At 43.8% G+C, this 22,419-nt stretch overlaps 1 protein-coding gene across 2 annotated transcripts in view; it reads left to right on the plus strand.

Annotated features, from left to right (window-relative positions):
• The first annotated feature begins 1,206 nt into the window (after window positions 1-1,206).
• LOC142572781 (uncharacterized) overlaps window positions 1,207-22,419 on the plus strand; it is a 37,103-nt gene continuing 15,890 nt past the window's right edge. Inside the window, exons 1-2 of one of the 2 annotated variants that reach the window (XM_075682132.1) lie at window positions 1,246-1,524; window positions 6,755-6,906. In XM_075682132.1, coding sequence (XP_075538247.1) covers window positions 1,408-1,524; window positions 6,755-6,906 — 269 coding nt within the window. In that variant the 5' untranslated portion in view covers window positions 1,246-1,407. Of the gene's footprint in view, window positions 1,525-6,754; window positions 6,907-22,419 lie in introns of both variants that reach the window. The other variant, XM_075682133.1, reaches the window with a different exon arrangement.

A 22,419-nucleotide genomic window follows, 5' to 3' on the forward strand; every position in this document is an offset into this window, starting at 1 on the left:
ACTACAAGCTCGCGCTACCCTAATCCGTTATCCGATAGAAACCGCTCATCGCGACTAAAATTTTTATATCAATTAGTCAGGGGGCACTATAAAGTCGACGTTAGCGAATGGATTACATTTTCTTCCGGTTATTCGACACGCCAAAGACATGAACTAACAATAACACCTTTTCGTTCTCATAATGACTCTTTCAAGTATTCATTTTTTTCCACGAACAGTCAGAGACTGGAATAATCTCAACAGCTGTATCGTTCAAGCAGACTCTTTGTGAGCTTTCGTGTCCCTTCTTGATGGCTGAAACATAATTGGTTATATTATAGTGACTGTCTATATGATGTATGCGTTGAGTGTTCGTCTATTTCATTTGCACATTTGATAAATGTTTTGCTTAATTTTTCTTTTATTCTTTCTTGACTGTGACCTAGGCATGTACATATATTTCGTTTGCCGTTATGTTGTATTTTCTCTCATGTATTGTAACCCACCCTGCTAAAATCCCGGTGGGGATTGCAGTATCAATAAATAAATAAAAAAAATAAATAATGTATTCCCCAGCATTGTGGAAGTGCTGGCATGAGTACCCTGGCAGTTGAGGCTTGCCTGCGTTCATTGTTCCTTAACTGGAATGCAATCAAGCCAAGCAATAACACCACATTTTGCCATAGTCGTACGGTCAGACACGAGATGGACAACGTGTCGTACGTGGGCAGTTATTCCAGTAAATTCTTTGCAAACCTGAGTTTCAATCTGACTCTATCAGTCACAAGAGAGACAACTCGTGGTTCGTTTGTAGACAGTTACTTCGAAATGTTGGTTTGTGAACTAGAGTTTTAATCTAGCACTATCACACAAGAGAAGGAAAACTTGTACCTAGAGAGTTATTACAAAAGCTGATCTCCCAAACTCGAGTTTCACTCTGCCACTGTCAGACACAAGTGGGACAACCTGCAGTAAATATACAGTTATTCCAAAAGGTTGTTCGGGAAGCCCGAGTTTCATTCTGACGAGGTCTCCTTTTGAAATGCGAGTGGTATTTTTTTTTCATATGGCGAGCTTAGCTAACATAACACACGTAGCAGAAATTGAAGCAGTTCGGGGCAGCGGGGGGAACTTTTTAGGTCAACATAGTCGGCGTGTCCACTTATTCCTACACTGAAGTTTTTATTAGCCGGGTTTTTGTACGCGTGTGAAGTATATAGGCGGTCCCGGTGAATCAGCCCTTCAGCAGCAGACGAAATCAACTTGTCCACCTAAGGAGGACGCTTACAGAATAGCACCCTCGCTCATAATGACATTATTGTTTTTGATATCAAGCCAGGATGACATGGGCGCAATAGCCAATAGCGAAACACTGCGAATTCTGTATAAAGGGTCGGCACAATTGTTCCGACACTAAACTCTGCTCTAATGCTAAACATGCAACGACTTCCCAGAATATCTGTTGTTATCGGAGTGTTTTCTCTGCCTCTTATTTTGGGCAACGCTAAGAACCAGCTCCAGCCTGAATTTCCGGATGTGGGGAAGGTGAGCGATCCATATTGCCTGCTTGCGCTCATGTCCATTTAGTCTGGAATATCACTCGCTTTTGTGCCCACCGCGTAGTGGGTAATGGCCGCACAGCATTCCTGGAATTTTGTCATGATAACCACGATGCTTATGATTACTTCGTATGAAATTTCTTTAGATTTGGTGCGTAAACAAATCACCTAAGCTGCGTGAGCTAATTAGCTGTTTATTACTACTACACTACAGAATTGAGCCTCCATCCGCTTTCTCCAGTGAAGTTAGTCATGCATGTGTTGGCAACATCGTTCCTATGTCTAAGAACTGCCAGTACCTTCACAACAGATTCTTGTTCGTATTCGCCCCGTGTAGTGCGCATGCGAGAGAGTCGCGAGAAAAACGTTTGCGGAATTTTCTATAGAGTTTTGCGAGATCTGACGACTTTTTGGTGCGGACTCTTCCTTATTTTATTTATTTTATTTATTTACAATACTGCCAGTCTCTACTGAGACCATAGCAGGAAGGCACTATACATATACATATACATATATATATATATATATATATATATATATAAACAAAGAACACTGATAATATGCGTTTGCCTAGGTATTACAGACGACGACGGTTTTTGCTCACGTGTAAGCGCTGCTGAACGGTCCGTCCCAACGGGATTACGCCAACTGTCCCAAACATGGTGCTCGAGAAAAATAATTTCTCTCAAATAATTACGAAAGAATTACCAGTCTATAAGCATTTCTTGAACAGTATGTCCTCAAAGTGTTTTGAATGGAAAAAAATGTTTGCCCGCGTGAGCGCCATTTGAATTTCACGAAATTACGGAAAACTAGGTGCAAAAAAGAAATTCGCCATAAATCTACGGTATTGCGTATTATTTCAAAATTTCGAGTTATTCTTTACCTCAACATTATTGTTTCCTTATAAGCTGTTTCACAAAAAAAAAACTTCGTGTTTTTTCCCCTTAGCGTCGAAGTGAAAATGCGCAGATTCTAGCGTTCTTGCGAAATTCTTCACAGAACGCAGTAGTCAGGGAAGAAAATTTGAAACTATCTTGGAGAGCTTTTCATAAAACGTAATATTTTCTAAAATTGTATATTCGAATATGGGATGTTCACAGGCTCCAAAATAATAGCCTAAATTTTGGCAAAAATGCTCTTTTGGCCTATGTATAGACGTTAGTACCACACTAATGTGGTCCATGCAAAGAAGTAAGCAGAAGAGCGGATGTCATTGAGAAGAATAAAACCTTTCGCCACGGAAATTTTAATCGAAGTAATTTGCGTTTTCACTGCGAAAAAGAATTTAGAATTTGAGTCCCACCATTGCATTATTTGGGATGGTCCTTACACTTCACCTGATAGCATGTTGGCGGGAAATGCAAACCAGGGTTCGGCACATGGTGGTCTATGTGGTGAGGAATGAAAACCGATATCATCAGGAGTTAGCAAAAATCTAAATCTTGAAATTACGCTTACTTAAGGCAGATCGACCTCGCGAACTTCTGTATATGGCTCCCTCAGGTAGCCAAGTACAGTAACGTTAGTCGCAACTTGATTTGCGCGCTGCGTAGCGTCGATACGTGTAAGTTTTTCATTGCACTTGCATTGTATTCCACCAAGTGTTTCGACATGTAGGAGGTGCATGTAGCAGTTGCATGTTGCATGAAACTGGGCCTGGTCAACTCACGCAGGCTAGGTGACGGTGACCGCCTCGTTTTAAAGGAGATGTAAATAAATTATCATCGTTAGAACCACCAGCATCGCATTGTACCAGGGGTCAAGGGATGTGACATGAGCGCCGCTTAGTCTCGGCACCCGTGTTTACTTTTTAGGACATGTTATTGCGCCTCTTCGTAAGGTACGAACCCTCAAGTGCGTACTGCCGAAAATGAAGCTCCTGAGGAGGCGCTCCTACAGCTCACGGTGTGAATTTTTTACGCCGCAGGCACATGTTTAAAAAAAATGAGAAGAAGCTTGTGTACCAGGCCTTCCCTTGTTCAAGCTATGTCTTCAGGATGCTTGACACGTGCGTTGAATCACGTGGCCACAATTTACTTATAAAAGCTACAGAGCACCACCAGTCATCTTTTCCTCGTATCATCTAGCGCATTGACAGGCTATGTGACATTGCATCGCCTTTGCTATCGGCGCAGTTCTGAGGCGGAAAACATGCGCTTGGCGCCGCGTGTTGCGTGACAGTTTTACACACGTCAAAATCGACAGACCTGTTTGTCATGACGTTCATGCGTAGAGGTTCGCGTCAGTCCGATGCATGCGCTGGACTACACAGCCACATAAAAAAACGTTGATGTTACGTCTTGACAAGAATATGCAGAGACAAACGCAGTGTGGTATGAAACAATAAGCTTCGATTATTTGAACCATTAGCTACGATAATTGCTGTACGTTTCACGAATCCCTTTTCATACATAATTGCAATGGTTGGTGGGAAAATATGCGGCGGAAATATTTTGACGGATCTATTAGGTGACTGTTGATCACAGAAAGATCAGAGGCTTTCCTTTCGGACCGTTTTGGAAAATTATACGCCAGCTATTTTAGAAAAGTTCCTCCGACCATGGCCTGGTGTATATGTGTTGTACTAAGCCATAAGGCTTTGCTCTCTTTCTTCAATTCCAGCAGCCTAGATGACCTGTTTTGACGGATTGAAAAAAATATTGCAGTTTCGCCAGAACTATGAAGCACTGACTGCGATAGCACGGCTTAGCGTTGTGCTTGAATTTTTTTTTGGTGGTGTTTTAATTATACGCAGGTCCGACTAACACGGACCTGCGTAAAACTCTCAAATGCTGTAACACGTAGTGTAGGGCCTACAATGACGCCGCTCACAGGTTAGAACGCTGATAATGTTTTGCACTTTTAGTATTTATTAGTGTGAAAAGATTCACAACAGACATATGCTGCGATTGCTATGTTACATTTCATTTGTCTGTGGGCTGATATTCTTAAAAGGTTGAGGAATAATTTAGTCAATAACTTAATACCAGCTTAGAGCAAATTTAGTGATTGAATCATTTAGCAATATATCCGACATATGTGGAATTGATAAGCATTGAGTATGTACATACCGAAATATATGCAGAGCTCTGCAGCGATGGAGACGTCTACAACAATGAAAATTCGCTTGCAGCGTCATATAATCGCTAGCAGAATGCAGCGGCATATAATTGCTATCAGAAAATGGGAGCCGTAACCTGTTCTTCCCGCTGTCTACTTTTTTAACTTATTCTGTCCCTTCCCTAGTGCAGCACAAGAAGCAGCGCTCAAACCAGTAAATAACACCGCCTAGCCTGTGCAACTTCTCGTTCTCACTCTCACTTTGCCGCTTCTATATTTCATACATATGCAGCTTATAGACTTGTGCTTTATTTTTGCCTTCATGCAAGTTATATCCTCGGTACCATTCTGCAGCCTCAAAAGTGAGTCTTTATGCTACAGCGGAGCGTCACCTCTGTAGCTACTGTGTCACCCGTTGTCTTGTTTTCTTTAGTTAATGTGTTCCTTGCGTCCATCGGGGAGCAGCGCGATAATTTTGCAACCCGTAGGGGGACATTTTCATTTGTACTCCAAAGCCTTTAGTATTCTATACGAAATGGCCAGTCTCTGGAGAGTTGTACTGATAGTTCAGCAGAGAAGGGAATGCAGAATTGCTGCTAAGCAATTAGTATTGTTTATATGATTGACCATAAATGACTCTAAACTGATGCTTATGGCTTGATGGTGATTGAATATAATGAGACAATTGCCAACTCCGTCCTACAGTAGAGTGCGTAGTGTGGGATTGACAACGTGAGCTTTTCCAGTAGCACAAGCAGAAACACGCAAACAAGAAGACGCGTATGCACACACCCGGCGCTATCTTCCAATACCAGTTGATATTAAGAAAGCGCTGGCCATTATGCCTTCAGCTTGAAAATAAACTGCGCTTGGAAACTGTTGCTTCTGAAAATAAATTCCTGTTAGAAGTTGGCTCCGTGTGTGTGTGTGTGTGTTTATGCGTCCTCTTGTGTCCGCGTTCTTTCATACGCTAGCAGAATACCAACAAGCCCACATTCAAACTATTGTGCGGTTGAATGCACATTGCATGTATGATGTCACCTGACAGTAACAGTCATACGTTCTCTTATCCATATTTTGCAATTCCTGAATATTACATCTGAAGACAGCTGGAAGCAAGGTCAGGAACCGAAATTGTTAGCCTAAATAGTAGTTGAGCATGTTCTTGTCTCTATTGCTTACGCGTTATTTCCACCAAGTTAAGCTCGGCGACACTACACGATATAGCGTTCCTTACTCACTGCACCACTCACTCAGCACCACTCACTGAGTAATTGGTTTTACAAAGCAAGTCAACTAAAATAGAAAATCGACAACTTGGTCTCGAAGTGCTGGCGGTGAAAAAATCTAAGTTACAATTTTATGTCTTTACGCTGTTCCTGCTCTATGATGATAACGTCTGCTAGTACTGAGCAATCGGAAACCGACAGTCATCGACGGCATCTTCATCGGAGTCTGACATTGCCGATGGCAGGCGAGAGATCCAATCGGCTGTAGGTTTCTCCGAAATTCTATTCTAGAAGTCGTAAAGTCCATTGTGCGAGACGACAAGACGGATCTCGATGACTTACAAGCCAGCGTACGGTATCGGCTATGATTTTTAATGGGCGAATGTAACTATAACAACGAAATATCTGAACAGCCAGAACAGCCGCGAGATATTCTGTTTCCATGACTGTGACTTTTCGCTGAGAATTGCTCAGACAACAAGTGGAATCAGAAGCAACGCGTTCTGATTCCGTCTATAGTTGTCCGATACTTATGCCAATGACGTCAGTATGTATTTCGGCGGCAAAAAAAAAACTTACAGGTCGAAGTGACGCAGGATAGGGCGCCACGTAAGTAGGAACTTGAGTCGACAGAACTACAGTTTCGGTGGGGGTTGCGGGGTACCCCGCGCCTCCTCCAAACTTCTTACGTACGATTGCCTGCTTCTTGACAGAAGAACGTTAGCAGAGCTGATCGACCTGAAAGAGATCCCGCTGAAATGCTAACGCTCGTAGAAGGAACCTTCGTGGTCCTCTTATTTTCTCGCCATGTGGCAATATTTCTCCAGAAGTGTTTGTCACGGAAAGAGTGAAAGTTAACGACGAAGTAATATAATTATTGGAAATAATGTTAATTTGCTGCTGTAATTTTTTTTTATTTGGCAGATTTTCGAAGGCTTTCGGGCCGGTCTTGCACTCTCCGACATCGACAACGACGGTGACCTTGACTGTTTAACGGCTACGCAAGTCGATTACAATGCCAGCGTGGAAAGTGCAACATACGTCTGGCATCTCCAAGCCGTAAACGGACACGAAGCGTAAGCTTAATTTCGGCTTAGTCAGCTATTGAGTTATCGCTGAACAGGAGACCGAGAGGGTCTTCATAGCCTAAGACGTAGAGTCTCGCAGCTTCACACGTATGTCATACACAGACAGATCCACTTTACGGTTTACGACATTGAAAGGTTTTCCGGATTTCTGCAAATGGCAGCTTCCATTAAATGCCAGTTGTGGTCATTCTGCTTTTATTATCGTATCTCCTTATTTAACGTCCCTAAGCAGAAGTGATGACTTTAAGTTTACCATTGCTTATAGCGATACGAAAGTACTTACTGTCGAATTTACCGACGCGTGTCGCAGTCGTCGCTTTCAATGGCTCTTCTTTTTTGAGTTTGTGCGTACAACTATAATCGTGATCTGCGTCAGCCGCAGGCTAAAAAGAAGAAAGGCTACTCCTATGTCTACCATTTCTTAATTCATATATTGAGAGCGGCCGCTACTGGCGTAAGAACGCCACAAGAACTACTCCAAAAGTTTGAGAAAGCCATGTTTTCGGGAGGCAAGTGGCACTCATAAAGTGTTTAAACACTCTGGTAACGCGGGGAAAACTCCATGAAGTGTAGCTGACTAAACACGGGGCGGTGTGTAATTTAGACATGTTCGAGATAAGAGAAGTTTCTTGCCAGAAATCACGCGGAGCAATGCTGCAAATCTGCTTTTCTTCCGTACCGCTGTGGGCTTGTGCGGTATTGCACTGCATAACGACATAAACAGTGCTAAACCGCTCACTTCCAATCTCGATAAGCATGTAAGCTAAATTCAGCGGTAGGATCCCGTTGTCCGCTGCGGCAACCACTTGCCCGTACATGCGAGACAAGTCCGCCACATCCGTAGCAGAACTGGTAGTGCGCATGTTCCTACTGCCGGAGCTGTGTGGTTTCCATGTCGCCGCTGGAAAGCCACTGGTCTAAGAGACGTTTATAAGCGGCTCCTTCGAACCAGCGAACGGATTTTTCGGGGTTCACTACTTAGGAGGAGTTCTGCGCCAACCACAATACTTGCTTTGCACGGGCAAAATCAAAAGACAAATAAGCACTATGTTACCCATCATGAATTGGGCCGTACCTGCAGTGCTAAGGTCCAATTCATAAGCTGTAAGGTTAGGCCCAGGTGCTAACCTTACCGATGATGAGGATGAGGTCGTGGGAACAAAACGCAGGCAGGGCGGTCGCATTCTGAATGGGGGTAAAGTGCAAATACGCTCGTGAACCTTGCATGGGTGCACGTCAGAATCAATCCGGAGTCTCGCCCTACGGCGTTCCTCATCATCACATTGTGCTCTTGGGCCATAACATCACCGAAACAAATATTTCACAGGGGGCCTCAAAGGGCCCCAAAACCACCCAGAAGTCGAATTTAGTTGTGTTGCCGTTGTGCACGAGTCTGCAACGAACACGTAGCCGCGAGAATTTTTAGAAATAGTGCTGTAACGGCGGCGTTTGATGATCGAAATGGTGCCCCCGCTCATTTCGCTCTTTGCTACGCTCCGTTCGCCGACTGGACTCCTCCTCGCCGAGTGCTCCTCCAAATGTCACGTGAAATACGTTATCAGTCAACGTGCTTTTCAAAACACTGTCCACTTCCGGTTACCGATACTCCGCACTTCTCAGTTGCTCGCTGTTGCCGCCGTGCCGGCCAGTACTCCTGCGAAGTGTGCTGGAATGGACCCTGTGTTACGACGACGTCTGAAAAGGCTCGGAATATAATATATCCGTATGGTGAAACGCCGTTACGAAGTACCTCCACAGAAGATGAAGAGCCGCCGTCGCCTCCTTTACCAGATCGTGGCGACAATAGGAGTTGGTACTCGCTGCTGTTTTCGCCAACTGACTGTCAGCCCGTTTCGCGCTAATGGCATCATCAGTGAATGTGTGTGTGGGGCAAGGAATTGGCGCCCAAAAACAGTTAAATCGTCGTTGCGCGTTCGTTCTGCCGCAAATCCAATGCGCTCAAGCACGGCATTCAGCAGGGCGTCATGATGATGCACCCGGTGTCGCTTCGTTTCGTTTTTGCAGTCGGCGCTTCTAGAGCCAAGTACCGCACGCGGATGCCTTCTATAGCCATCGCAAAAAACAGTCGGACTCTGTTCGAGCATTTCATCAGACCGCTAGACACGACTGCGTTGGAACGCGAGCGATTTGGCACTTGTGTTGCGGGCCGTGTTTATCGATTGGCAAGTGCGCACAAGAAATCAACACGAAGAGGGAGAATAGGGAATCCGCGTACCTGCCAAGGAGGTTTAAATAAAAGTACTGGAGCGGAGGTCGCCAATAGCTACCAATGGGCGGTGGTGAAGCGGCGCTGCGAGCGCGGCGAGCAACTAGCCATAGGTGAGAAACGGTTTTAGCCGCAGCGCACCCGCCGCGTTGACTATGTCTCCCCGCCTCGCTTTTTAACGGTTACCGCGAGTACTAAAGCGGAAGTAGTCAATAATAAGAAGTCAGATGTCAGATAACAATGCAATCACCTTTATTTTGTTTCATTTAGCGTTGTCCTTGTAACCATCAACATCGGTGAAGGTTCTGTATGACTGGTGCTTAAAAAATAATCAGTTCATGGGCACCTGCATATTGAGATTCCGGCAGCCCGATGTTGGAACCATTTAGAAATAATTCTACATAAACCCGTATATGGCGGATAATTCAAGGGAGTTTTTAGGCATGTAGAATGCTCTGGGCTGGTCTTCTGTGCCACAAGGTGGCCTCGCGGCTTAGAGTGTTATGCGACTAAGCTAACTTGCTTGCTCGTTTGCTGTAGTCGGAAGTTCATATCCCCCCCGCTCTTTTTGTTTGGAGTGTCCCATTGGAAGTGTTGTATGCGCAGCTATGTGAGTGGGGCGGTAGCTTGGAGCAGAGGTAAATCATCGAGCTATAACCCCCTCCAGTTCACTACGTCTTCAGGCTTGGAGTGGCGCCTAAGGAGGCCAAAAAAGAAAAATGCGGAGAGCCTGTGGGCCTATTCTAGTCCTGGTGTAATGAAATTAAGAAGGCCCACTAAGATTCAACAAAAGACACTCCCTCATCAGAACAGCAATTCGCCTCTCGGGTGCAGTATTTGGCCACCATATCCCTCATGAGTTATATAATTAACCCATGGCCCTCAGTCCCCAGCAGCTCAAAAGCGCCTGACCAAGCTGGCGGTATAACCTGTAACACAGCAGAGGCTGCTAAGAATATCTGAACTCGGACAGGCCGCCACTGGAAAGTGAACCTGGCAGCGTTCAATACACTAACCCTCTCGAGTGGAGGCTGCTTAGAAGGACTGTTTCAGGAACTATCAGGCATTGCTTGAGATATTACTGGCCTTCGTGAGGTTAGAAGAATTGGTGAGGCTTATACAGTGCTGATTAACGGGCCCGTCCCCTGCTACACAGGACTTCTAGATAAGTAATAATAAAGGGTAGGATGCCTAATCCATAAGAACATAGCGTACAGCATTAATGAGAGGGTAGCCGTAGTCGTAATAAATCTAAATTGGGGGTATAGAATGAGATTACTTCAAGCCTATACGCTACAACCTCCAGTCGCGATGATGAAGAAATAGAACAGGTTTATAAAGATGGGAAACAAGCGATGAGAAAAGTGAAAACTCAGTATAGTGTAGTCATGGGCGGCTTCAATGCAAAAGTGGGAAAAAAGCAGGATCGTGGACAAGCAATTGGAAACTACGGCATCGGTTCTAAGAAAACTTAAGGAGAGATGTTGGTAGAATTCGCGGTAAGGAATAAGCTCCAAATAATGAATACTTTCTTCAAGAATCGTGGAAAAAGGAAGTGGATCTGGAAAATCCCTAATGGTGAAACAATAAATGAAATTGATTTCATAATTTCTGCCGATCCTAGCATAGTGCAGGATGTAGAAGTGCTAGGTGGGGTAAAGTGCTTTGATCATAGGTTAGTGAGGGCCAGGATTTCGCTTATACGAACAGAGAACGAGTAAAATTAGTGAAGAGGAAACTGGCCAGCCTAGGCGCAGTAAGAGTAAAAGCAGACCAATGAAGGCGGGCGCTTGCAATCAAATATGCAGCTTTAGAAAAGAGATGAGATGGCATAAAGGTAATGGATGAAAGCCTAACTACGATGGCTTAAGAAGCTGCCTTTTAAATGGGAGGTAAGTCACCAAGGCAACCAGTAGGTAAGCTTCCCCAAAGAACAAACGACCTAATGAAGAAATGATAAAGCATGGAAGTGTCCAACTAAAGACATCGAAGAGAACTTGCGGAACTCTAAAAACTGATCAACAAGGAGAAATTAAGTGATATTCGAAATTATAAAGTGAGTAATGCTGGGGAAGCAAAAAAATGGCCACAACATGAAATCAGTGATAACAAAACTTGGCCTAGGACAAGGTAAGATGTATGCACTGAAAGATAAGAAGGCTAATATGTTCAGTAGTGGCAACATATAGTGAAATCAGCGGAAGAATTCCATACTGACCTGCACACTACCCAGAACAGCCACCCTACTACCATTCGTAGTATTATGAACAGGATTCAGAGGCTCTCTCTATATCTAGCGACGACGTTCGAAAGGCCTTGCAAGACAGAACCGGGGAAAAAGTGGCAGGAGAAGATAAAATAACCGTCGACTTAATCAAAGATGGAGTAGATATTATGCATGAAAAACTTGCGGCCCTTTATACGAAATGTCTCACGACTTCAAGGGTTTCAGAGAACCGCAAAAATTCCAAAAATATACTAATCAACAAAAAGAGAGACGTTGAAGAATTGAAAAATTATAGGCCTATTAGCTTACTTCAGTACTGCATAAAATATTTACCAAGATAAGCCTACATGAAGGAAAAGATTGTAAAAGAAGTATTCCAAGGCAACCTGGGTGTGAAATGTGAGTCTATTGGTCAAATACATAGGCTAGGAAAAACGAAGGAAACCGACCGGTCATAATTTACAGTCGGGATTACAGTGAAAAGAAGGCAATTTTTGCAAACTGCAAGAAACTCAAAGGGTCTGACATCTACATTCAGAACGATTATTCCCCTTCCACATTGAAAAAAAGAAAACTCCTGTGGAACAGCCGTAAAGAAGACCGGCTGCTTAAAAAAAGAGCTTCATTGATCCATGATAAGCCTAAGATTGGCAGGGACGCTTTTTATTGGGATGAATGCCTAAACAGACGCGTACAAATTCCCTTAAGCTCCCTTCGGACTCCCACAACAAACGGACTAAACCATTCCTCAAACTCACAGGATTGACGTGCTCCCCAAGGGCCACATGAGCAGCTCAGACTGATTAATGTCAGTGCCCGTAGTATTAAAAATAAAACTGTTGCTTTGGAAATTTTATTACTGAAGCATGATCATCATATTACGTTCTTAACTGAGACTTGGCTACATGATGAAATAAGTGACGATATATTTCCTCCTTCCTATCCGAAAAGCCAGGCGCACCAGGGTGGGGGGCGCGGGGGGGGAGGGGAGGGGACAGTGTTGCCGTCCTGATCAGAAATGGCATTTCTGCCCATCTCTTCGAAGATATCCCTGAGATTCGATGTTTGCGCGTCAAGATAAGCTCTTGGGGTCACAGATTTATTGTTTACGCCATATGCAGGCCACCGGATACTACTCCCGAATACTTACAAAAATTAGAGGATGATCTGAACAGGCACAGTAAGAATAAGATGATATTGGTAGGTGACTTTAATTTACCGAACATCGACTGGGAGCGTCTTAATACTGGAAGCGCCTTCAGCAAGCACACCAACATTGCCTTCAATATTATGCTATCTTATAACCTGAAGCAGGTGGTACGCAAGCCGACACGCATACAGGGCATTTGCAGTTCCATTCTCGACTTGGTATTTCTTAGCCAGGATTTCTCGGAATATTTTGTTTGTATCGAAGAAGGACTTCCCGACCACCGCATAGTGAGCATTACCTTACCAGTTGTACAGATGGCGCAAAACTATTCCTCAGTGCTTGGCTGCAAAGATTATTCTCATGCCTATGATGTGTCCATCATAGAGCACATGGAAAACTGCCTTGTTGATCTTATCAGCACACTGATAAGATAGGGAATCCGCGTACCTGCCAAGGAGGTTTAAATAAAAGTACTGGAGCGGAGGTCGCCAATAGCTACCAATGGGCGGTGGTGAAGCGGCGCTGCGAGCGCGGCGAGCAGCTAGCCATAGGTGAGAAACGGTTTTAGCCGCAGCGCACCTGCCGCGTTGACTATGTCTCCCCGCCTCGCTTTTTAACGGTTCACGATTCAAAATCATGTGCGACTACTGCATGAACAAATTCATCCCCAGTAAAAATAAGAAAGTTCGCAAACATACACCTTGGATGACACACAATGGTATTCATATTAAACGCAAGGTAAAAAGGTTAAACAGAAAGCATTGTAATCCTGTTAAGTAAAAGAGGCGCAGAATTCTCTCGAACAGAAGGTGACTGCTGCAAAAAGTTACTATTATAACAACTCTCGGCCTTAGTTTATTAAAAATGATCCTACAAAATTCTGCGACCATATGAAGGAAAGAAAGAAACCAATTTCACAGATAATAATTGAGGGCACATCAATAACTAATGACGAAGACATAGCACGACCTTTAATTAGTACTTTCAAACTACCTTTGCAGTGTCAGATGATTTCCTTACTAGGCTTCCAGTGAAACAGGTATTTGATGTGGATTCTATTTCTTATGCTGGAATTTTCAACATGTTGGCAAACCTGAAAACCAAAGCTTCTTGTGGTCCTGACGAAATCCCAAACATCTTTCTAAAACTTTATCCCGAACTTATTGCCAGCTTTCTTGTACGAATTTTTTCTGTTTCTGTGCTGTCGGCACAACTGCCCGATGAATGGAGAGTGGCCCGAGTTGTTTTAATATTTAAAAAAGGAGATCGATTAAGATTACAAAATTATCGTCCCATTTCACTGACATCACAATGCTGCAAGCTCTTGGAGCACATCGTGGCAAACTATATAAAGAATTCTTGGCTGAAAACAATGGGCTCACGGAGTTTCAGCATGGCTTCAAAAAGGCTTATTCGTCTGTAACGCAATTTGTATCAGTGATTCATTCGTTTGCATTATCTATAGACAATAATTGCCAAATAGATGTAATATTTTTAGATTTCAGAAAAGCCTTCGATAAGGTTCCGCACGTTAATCTTCAATCTTAGAATTATTGGCATACCTGACATTTTCATAAACTGGTTTATTGCTTACCTGAGCAAACGCACTCAGTACGTTATAACAGGTCAACATAGCTCGCCCACTCTCCCAGTCACATCAGGGGTGCCGAAAGTAGTGTCTTGGGGCCTTTATTGTTTTTATTCTATATAACTGACATTGTCAAAACCATAACTGCTGGTGTGCAAATTGGACTGTTTGCCGATGATTGTATTTTGTACAGTGATATAACCTGTCAGAATGATCACACTGTCCTCGAAAAGAATTTAAATAACATATTGAAGTGGTGTAATGAATGGGGTATGTTTATTAACGCTGATAAATCCGTATTTCTTCGTATTACTCGTAAAAAAACCACTAACTTTTTCTTATACGCTAGGTTTTTCAGCTCTGCGTGAAACTAACATTTAGAAATACTTAGTTCTTACTTTGACTTCCACATTGTGATGGAACGTGCACATTAATGATATTTGTTCTTCTGCTTTCCGCAAACTCTGTTTCCTAAGACACAAACTGAAAAATGCCCGTCCTAATGGGAAATTGCTGTGTTATTTTATATTTATTAAAGCAAGGTTAGAGTATGCATGTATATTATGGGATCCTTACACTAAATCAAATATCGTGCGTCTTGAAATAATACAAAGAAAGGCAGTTAGGTTTACATTTCATAAACTCGCAAGATTGGCCTCTCCCTCTAAAATGATGACAGAAAATTACATGCCCACTTTTGAATCACGCCGAAAGCTGCTATGGCTTGAATTCCTTTCCCTTCTTCTAAACAACAGGCTTGAAATAAACCACCGACGTACATAATGCCTGCAATAACACGGCACAAAAGACGGCATCATCCGGACTCACAAACACCCTAATATGCTCGAACTGACACGTTTAAATTTTCTTTTTTTCCCAGAACAATATCAGACTGGAACGACAGTTTGCACACGCAGTGGGAATAAAAATTGTATAAATTTGTATATGCTTGTTCCTAATTTGTTCTTTTGTTTGTATGCATTCAATTGCCCCTCTGCATGGACCGAAAGGTCTGCAGTATGTACTAAATAAAACAATAAAGAAAATAATATAATAAGTGCAAAACATGACTTCAGCCAACCACGAGAACAGGTTGGCTTTAGGAAGTGATACTCTACAATGAATCACATTCATGTTATCAATCAGGCAATCGAGAAACATGCATAGTATAATAAACCTCTCTAGATTCCTTTCATACATTATGAAAAGGCGTTTGAATCAGTAGAGATACAAGCAGTGATAGAAGCGTAACCTAATCAAGGAGTACTGGAGGCATACGTAAATATCTTGGGAAATATCTACAAAGATTGCCCACGTAGCTTGGTGCTCCACGACAAGAGTCGAAAGATACCTATAAAGAAACGGGAGACGTCAAGGACACGCAATATCTCCAATGCTATTCGCCGCATGCTTGGAAGAAGTATTCAAGCTATCAAACTATATAAAGGCTTAGTAGTTAGGACAAACGACGAATGTTACAGCAACCGTTGGTTTACTGATGACATTGTCCTATTCAGCCATGCTGGGAAGGAACTGCAACAAATGATTGAGGGCTTTGACAGAGAAAGTGTAAGAGTGGGATTGAGGATTAATGTGCTGACTGTAACGATAATGTCCATTAGCCAGGCAAGGGAACAAAATTTCAAGATCACCAGTCAGCCTCTAGAGTGCGTAAATGAGTACGTTTATATAGGTCAATTGCTCACAGAGGATCCTGATCATTAGGAGTAAACTTACAGAAGAACAAAAATGGGTTGGAGTGCATACGGAACCTTAACACTGGGAGCTTACCACTATCATTGAAAAGAAAAGTGTACAATCAATACATTCTACCCGTGTTAAAATATGGGGAAGAAACTTGGAGGCTGACAAAGAACCTCGAGAACAAGCTGAGGACCACGCAATGAGCGATGGAACGAATAATATTAGGCGTAACGCTAAGACAAAGGAAGGGAGCGGTGTGGACCAGTGAGCTAACGGAGATAGCCTATATTCTAATTGACATTTAGAGACAAAATGCAGCTGGGTAGGCCAACTAATGCGCAGGATGAACAACCGGTGCGCGATTAGAGTTACAGAATGGGTGCCAAGAGAAGCCAAGAGAAGGCAGCTCGGCCTCCTCCTTATAGAGGTTGTCCAGGGATCAAATACATTAAACATTAATAATAAGTGCGTTGCCATTGCCAAAGATGCTGCAAACGAATTCTTGAACGCTACGCACTGTCAAGACAAGTAAAGTGTGTATTTGTTCATATGATTACAGTGACATAGCCAGGAATTTTGTTCGGGGGGGGCGGGGGCGGGAGGGAGGGGGCTCAATTTGCAGCTCGGCCTCCTCCTTATAGAGGTTTTCCAGGGATCAAGTACATTACACATTAATAATAACTGCGCTGCCATTGCCAAAGATGCTGCAAACCAATTCTTGAACGCTACGCACTGTCAAGACAAGTAAAATGTGTATTTTTTCATTGAGAATATACACGTATGTCTGAAAAATTGCGCCGGAAATAACTGATATCGATGCTTCCATGTTTTCTGTATATTTAATGCGTAAAGCAAATATCACACGAACTTAAGAACTATGTCAGTTTCAAACCAGCAAAGCAGTTCATGCCGCTGATATGAAAAATGTAAAGGCCTTGAAATGAACAAGTTGAGGACAAATACTTTTATAAAGCTTCATAAGCCTCCCTGCCTTTCTCTCAGTTGCATCTTTCTCTCTCTCTGTCATTCAAGAAACTTGTTTACATTTTTGTACATATGCAACGACCAGGGAACAATCTCAATGACGCTGTCCTTTGTTCCAATGTGTTGTGCAGAAGCAGCTGTCACTGGTCGTGTATTGTGAGTAATTGCACCAAAATTATAGTCTCAACAGAGAGAATATATAGAAAGCAGCAGTTCTGCAAAATATATGAGGGCGAGGGAAATGAAAGTGAGTCAATGCTAATATATAACAAACAAGGTACTTTATTGAAAAGTAGCCTCAAATGAGCATTTAGACATTTGTCCCACTGACTAGCTGGTTGCGTGATTCTAATAAAACTCCTTGGGTTGTTGCTTCAAAATGTCTCTGACTATTTCACGTCATTGTCCGACACGAACATGGTTCCCTTGAGCTGTTTTTTTTTAATGCTCCAAAATGTGGAAGTCGCAACCCGAGAGGTCTGGGCTGTATGGCGGATGTTGCAGCGTTTCCCACTTGAACTTTGCCAGTTTTGTATTACCCACACCAGCAACGTGGGGACGGGCATTGTCGCGGAGCACCATGACCCCACTCCTCAATTTTACATGGTGTTTTTTTTTAGTGCGACACGCAGCAGATCCAATGTTTCATAACATCGGAAACGATTGATAGTCTCTCCAGGCTTAGCAAATTCTATGAATAATGGCCCCTGACGATAGAAAAAAGAAGTCAACAACACCTTTCCGGCAGAAATGGCGGCCTTTGCTTTCCTTAGGGGTAGGGAATTCAAATGTTTCCACAGTACGCTTTGCCGTCTTGTTTCAGGCCCGTAGTAGTGGCACCATGATTCGTCCCCGCTCACAATTGCAGACAAAAGGTCGTCACCCTCATCATGATACCGGATCAAATGAGTCAAGGCAGCGCCGAACTTATCCATCTTCTGGCGGTGGTTCAAAATCTTGGACATCCATTGCGCACACAAGAGCTGATAACCAAGATGTTCATGAATTATGGTCGGACCCGAACCGTGGCTGATGTTCACACGCCCTGCCAATTCTTCGATGCTTATCATCCGTTATTTTCTAATCAGCCTTTGCAACTGTGTTGGGGTTGATTGCACGGTGGCTATGGCCTGGTCTTGGATCGTCCTCGCAACTTTCCCGTCCTTCTTTGAACCGTTTGCTCCAACGCTTTACAGTGGCCAATGAAACGCAATGTTCAACGTACACGGCGGCCATACGGCAACTAATTTCTTTTTGGGAAACATCATCTCTCACAAACCTCACGACGCCCCACCGTTCAACTTTGGAATGTCCATTACGTGTCCCAACCATGTTCAACCTAGTGTATGAGAGCATTAAAGAACGTGTCACTTTTGTAAATGAGAGATGCCTCTGTGTCTCGCGCATGCGTCGCAGGTAATGAACGGAGTCATTATTGTGCAGGGTGAGTTGGCTCACTTTCATATAATTCGCCTTCGTACATTAGCAACACGAAGATACAATGGAATACACAAATGTGTATCTGTGTAAAATGTGTAACTGGAAACAAAGTTCACTGTACATATACACAAAACCTCGCAATAAGATATTTATATATACGTATAACTATCCAATAAATCTACGTATCTAAGCAAAAGTCACTATATATGATGCGTCAGCCAAGGCAAATAAACATGTTGCGCAACCACAGATTCACAGATCAGCGCCCCCTCCTCCCTCCAATCCCCCCATGTAATGCGCGCCACGGAAGGCGGCGCGCTTCCTGCCAGATTTTCTCCCTTGCGCACACAAGACTGAGCAACCATCGTCGGCTGACCCATGCCGCCCCCTCCCTTTCGCTTTCACTCGCACATGCAACATGCCGAGCGCGGTCACGATGTTATTGCCTTTGGACTTCATAGAGAACATGAGTTCGACGGCGACGGCAGGAATGCGCCGGGAGTTTCCATATAACTGCTATTGGAGTAATATAATAAGAGTACCCGGCAACTGAAGCGTCCCGTAGCCCTTTATCCTCCGCAAAAGAAGTAACGAAATCTAACTTTCACCATGCGGCAATTCGCTGCGTCGCAGCAATGTCTTTTTTTTTCCTTTTTGGGGCGCAGGCACCGAAATGAAAAAAAAATAAATACGCAAAGGAAAGCATCTTGGCCACAATCGAATGCCCACTTTGGGTACCTCATGTGGATACCGAATGAATATCGAAGAAAACGTGAGACGCTTGACCCACAGAGAACCATACGCATACTCCTCGGCATCCTGCACCGGCGAGACAGGATTTTCCAGACATATTGCGCTCAAGCGAACGCGTTGCAATCCGTCGAGTCCCCACTGTGATGGTGGCGAGGGACCATTGTTTCTTTTACTCGTCTGCTAGCCAGAAAGCGTCCAAAACTTTGCCAGGCAAAAAGCCACTCGGTCAGACAAATGAATACGCACCGAAGTGCGCCGCGCGGTGGTCGGGACAACACAAGAAAAACGTATGCGCTCTGGCAGCCCGCGGGTAACGAGAACAAGAAAAGTGAAGAGGTTAAATGTGCACTCGCGAATAAAAGTCAAACTCCAAAAATGAATAAGAACGTAGGTACCTTCGCTTGGTTTAGTGTCTTCACATGGATGCTTTGGCGCAGGTGAAAAACATGTCGATATTCTTTTCTGTGACACAATGGCACAAATGAACCCCCATAACGCTTCGACTCATCGGACCTCACTGAGTACTTAGCAAACTTGTCCGATAGTGCGTTGATTTTCTGTCTCATTGTATGGTCCGACGTACGACTTTAGAAAACTTAATGCTCCTTTGGCGTGAAATGTTTATAACAACATTAAACCCGCAAAGCTCCGGAATTTAAAATCTAAAGCACGAATTTGGAAATGTCAATGCACCTTTCGCATCAAAAGTTTATGAGAACTTTATACCCATAAAGTTTCAGAATTGAAATCCAAGCGCTCCCTAGATTCCGCGGCCTCCGCGAGATGCAGCGACAAGCCCGCTAGCCATCAAAACGCCTTTGAAACCGGGGGGGGGGGGGGGGGGGGGGCGTTACTATGTGACTCCCGGTGCATTGGCGTTGCCACGAACTACAGCCCAATTTCGTAATGTTCGCGCTGACATGTCTTTTCGAGACTGAAAAGGACACTCTAGTCAAAATCGAGCATGATTTCCTGCGCCGGGAGTTGCTTTAGTCGGCGGCTCATGACAGCACGACAAAATTTCGGGGGGGGGGGGGTGCTGAAGCCCCATAAGCCCCCCCCTGGCTACGCCCCTGCCGCGAATGAACTCCAAAATGGTCAATGCCCTATATTTACGGCGTCGTCTGCATATTTAAAAAGCCCGCCAATATTCTAACTTTTTCCTTTCTGTAATGTGCTGCCACTATGTGGGAATACAGGGAATTTTTTTTCGCGCCCCTCCCTCTCTCACTTTTCGTTGCATGGTTTGTTTTAGCGCTAATTCGCTCCCGCGCGTCTATATAGCGCGCGGGCTGGCGGCGGCTTGGATTTTGTTCGGCGGGCGGTTTCGGCTTCTTGCGCTTGCAAAACTGATGGCTATCTCGTTACTAATCGTTCAAAGGGCGACCATTTGTTTCTCGCTCGTTTAGTGCTCACAGGTGTGCGCATAGGAAAGATGCCGCAGAGCATGCGTTTCCGTTGCTGTTATTTTTTGAGACTCGCGAAAACTAATTGCCGCTGGTTGGCGATAAGATGAAGATTAGCCGAAGTTTGTCACACGTTTTGCTTTCTTTTTTTTTTTGCGGGCACACAACCACACAGTTTTCTTGAGTGCACGCACCTACGCAGTTCGGTTACGCTATGAATGTACATATTAGTGTAAGAGTAGGAACATTTGAGTCTTGCGAAATATTCTCGTGTGCGCATTTTCAACGCCTTGAAGTATACTATTCATAAAATTTTCAATTCTGATAAGCTTATTTCATTTTTATTGTTATTATTCATGAATGAAGAGTACATATATACCAACGCAAAATATTTTTTTCTCACTCTACAGTCACACTAGAAAGATTACGGAAATTTTTTCAAAATAACTTCCTAAGAAGAATTGGAATCAGCAATAAAAAAACATCGACCCTAGGCGATCGCATCTGGCGATAAAAACTACCCTCAAAGGGTTAAAGAGCTGCTGTGCCACTCAGTATGGACACGATGTCTTGTGTGCAGTTTCCACTGCCTGAAGATTTTAGTTCAGTTTGCACCGGAAGTCGCTTGTACGGGGCCATGAACTGCGGTGCTGTCGGGTTATTACTCTACCCCACCTCATCCTCTAATACTTCCAAAGAACGTTTCCTTGTGGGCTTCACTCATTTTGTGAGTCAGAATGTACTTGAGATCGCTTTGTCCGACCAGCCGGTCAAATATTTCTTGGCTGCTTTCTATGTTCACGAGGAAGCCAGAAAATTCAGTATTCCTTGCACTTTCTAAAATTGGTTGGCCTTTAGGCTGTTTCACAGTAATTACATGGCGTTGGCTTTGCAAAAGAACAGCCTCCAGCTAGCTTCCTTTTGCTTACTCAACCGTGCCTCGAACGACTTGGCGAGACGATTGTTGGAGTTAGCATATCAAAAAGCCAGTCAAAAATTCTTACAAATCTTGCAGTACCACTTCCACCTTTGAATTCTGGCAGCTCTAGTTCAGTCTCACAAAACTCCAGAGCATCAGCCACTGTCGCAGTTCATTTCTGGACTGTGAGCCTCACCTTCATTTTCTGTTTTTCCCATTGCGCATGGCCATTCGTCAGCTTATTGCATAGCCACAGCCCTTCTTGTCGTGACAGCGTTTTTAGTGCTTTTTTGCATGAGCACGTCACATAGTTCCGTCACCATCAAACAAGCGACTGATGGTTGACAAGGAATCACGGATGAGCTTGACCATGTGACATGCATCCAAGATTATGTACATGTATTTTAACGATGGCACCGGTTCTCAAAACATGTTGAAAGGGCTCAAAGTATAGTCGGAGGTCTGCGCCGAAGAACTCCGTCATGGCGATATTTGATGCAGTGCCATCAAATGTCAGTGAAACAACCTATGGACGTTACCTTTTCAGCACACTGTTTCGTTAGCGTGACTCCTCTACTTCTGTCAATGAATCAATTAAGAAATACCGAACTGGCAACTTAAGTCCCAAGTTCAAACCAACGAGCATGCATATACACATATGTATTCTTGGCTGGCAGACTGTCATCATGCATTCCAGACCCAAAGAACACATATCCAACCATTTTGTCGCCCCCAAGCTCAACACGTTTCTTGACTGACATGTCATCAACAATCAAATCACACTACAGAGTCTCCGTGTGGCATTGGACAAGCTTATCACGAAATACAGTGACCCAGTCGTGAAGCGAGGATCGCCGTTGATGGAACTGTACCGTTCTCGTATAGTCCGTTCTCCTAGCAGTACTCCATTAAACTTCGAGCGTGCATACTTATAGGCTGACGGAGAATAGAAGTTCAGCGTTAAGGCAAATGCACGCAGATCGGATGGGTACGTGCCTTTCGCGTCTTCCCTTGCCCTATTGAGGAGTTGTTTTATATCAGTTGAAAAGACTGCAGTGAACAATCCCATGCGCTCCTCAGACATGCGCTTCTGGTTGTTAATA

The sequence above is a fragment of the Dermacentor variabilis genome, chromosome 2, assembly GCF_050947875.1.
Source record: "Dermacentor variabilis isolate Ectoservices chromosome 2, ASM5094787v1, whole genome shotgun sequence".
NCBI classification, from domain to species: Eukaryota; Metazoa; Arthropoda; class Arachnida; order Ixodida; family Ixodidae; genus Dermacentor; species Dermacentor variabilis.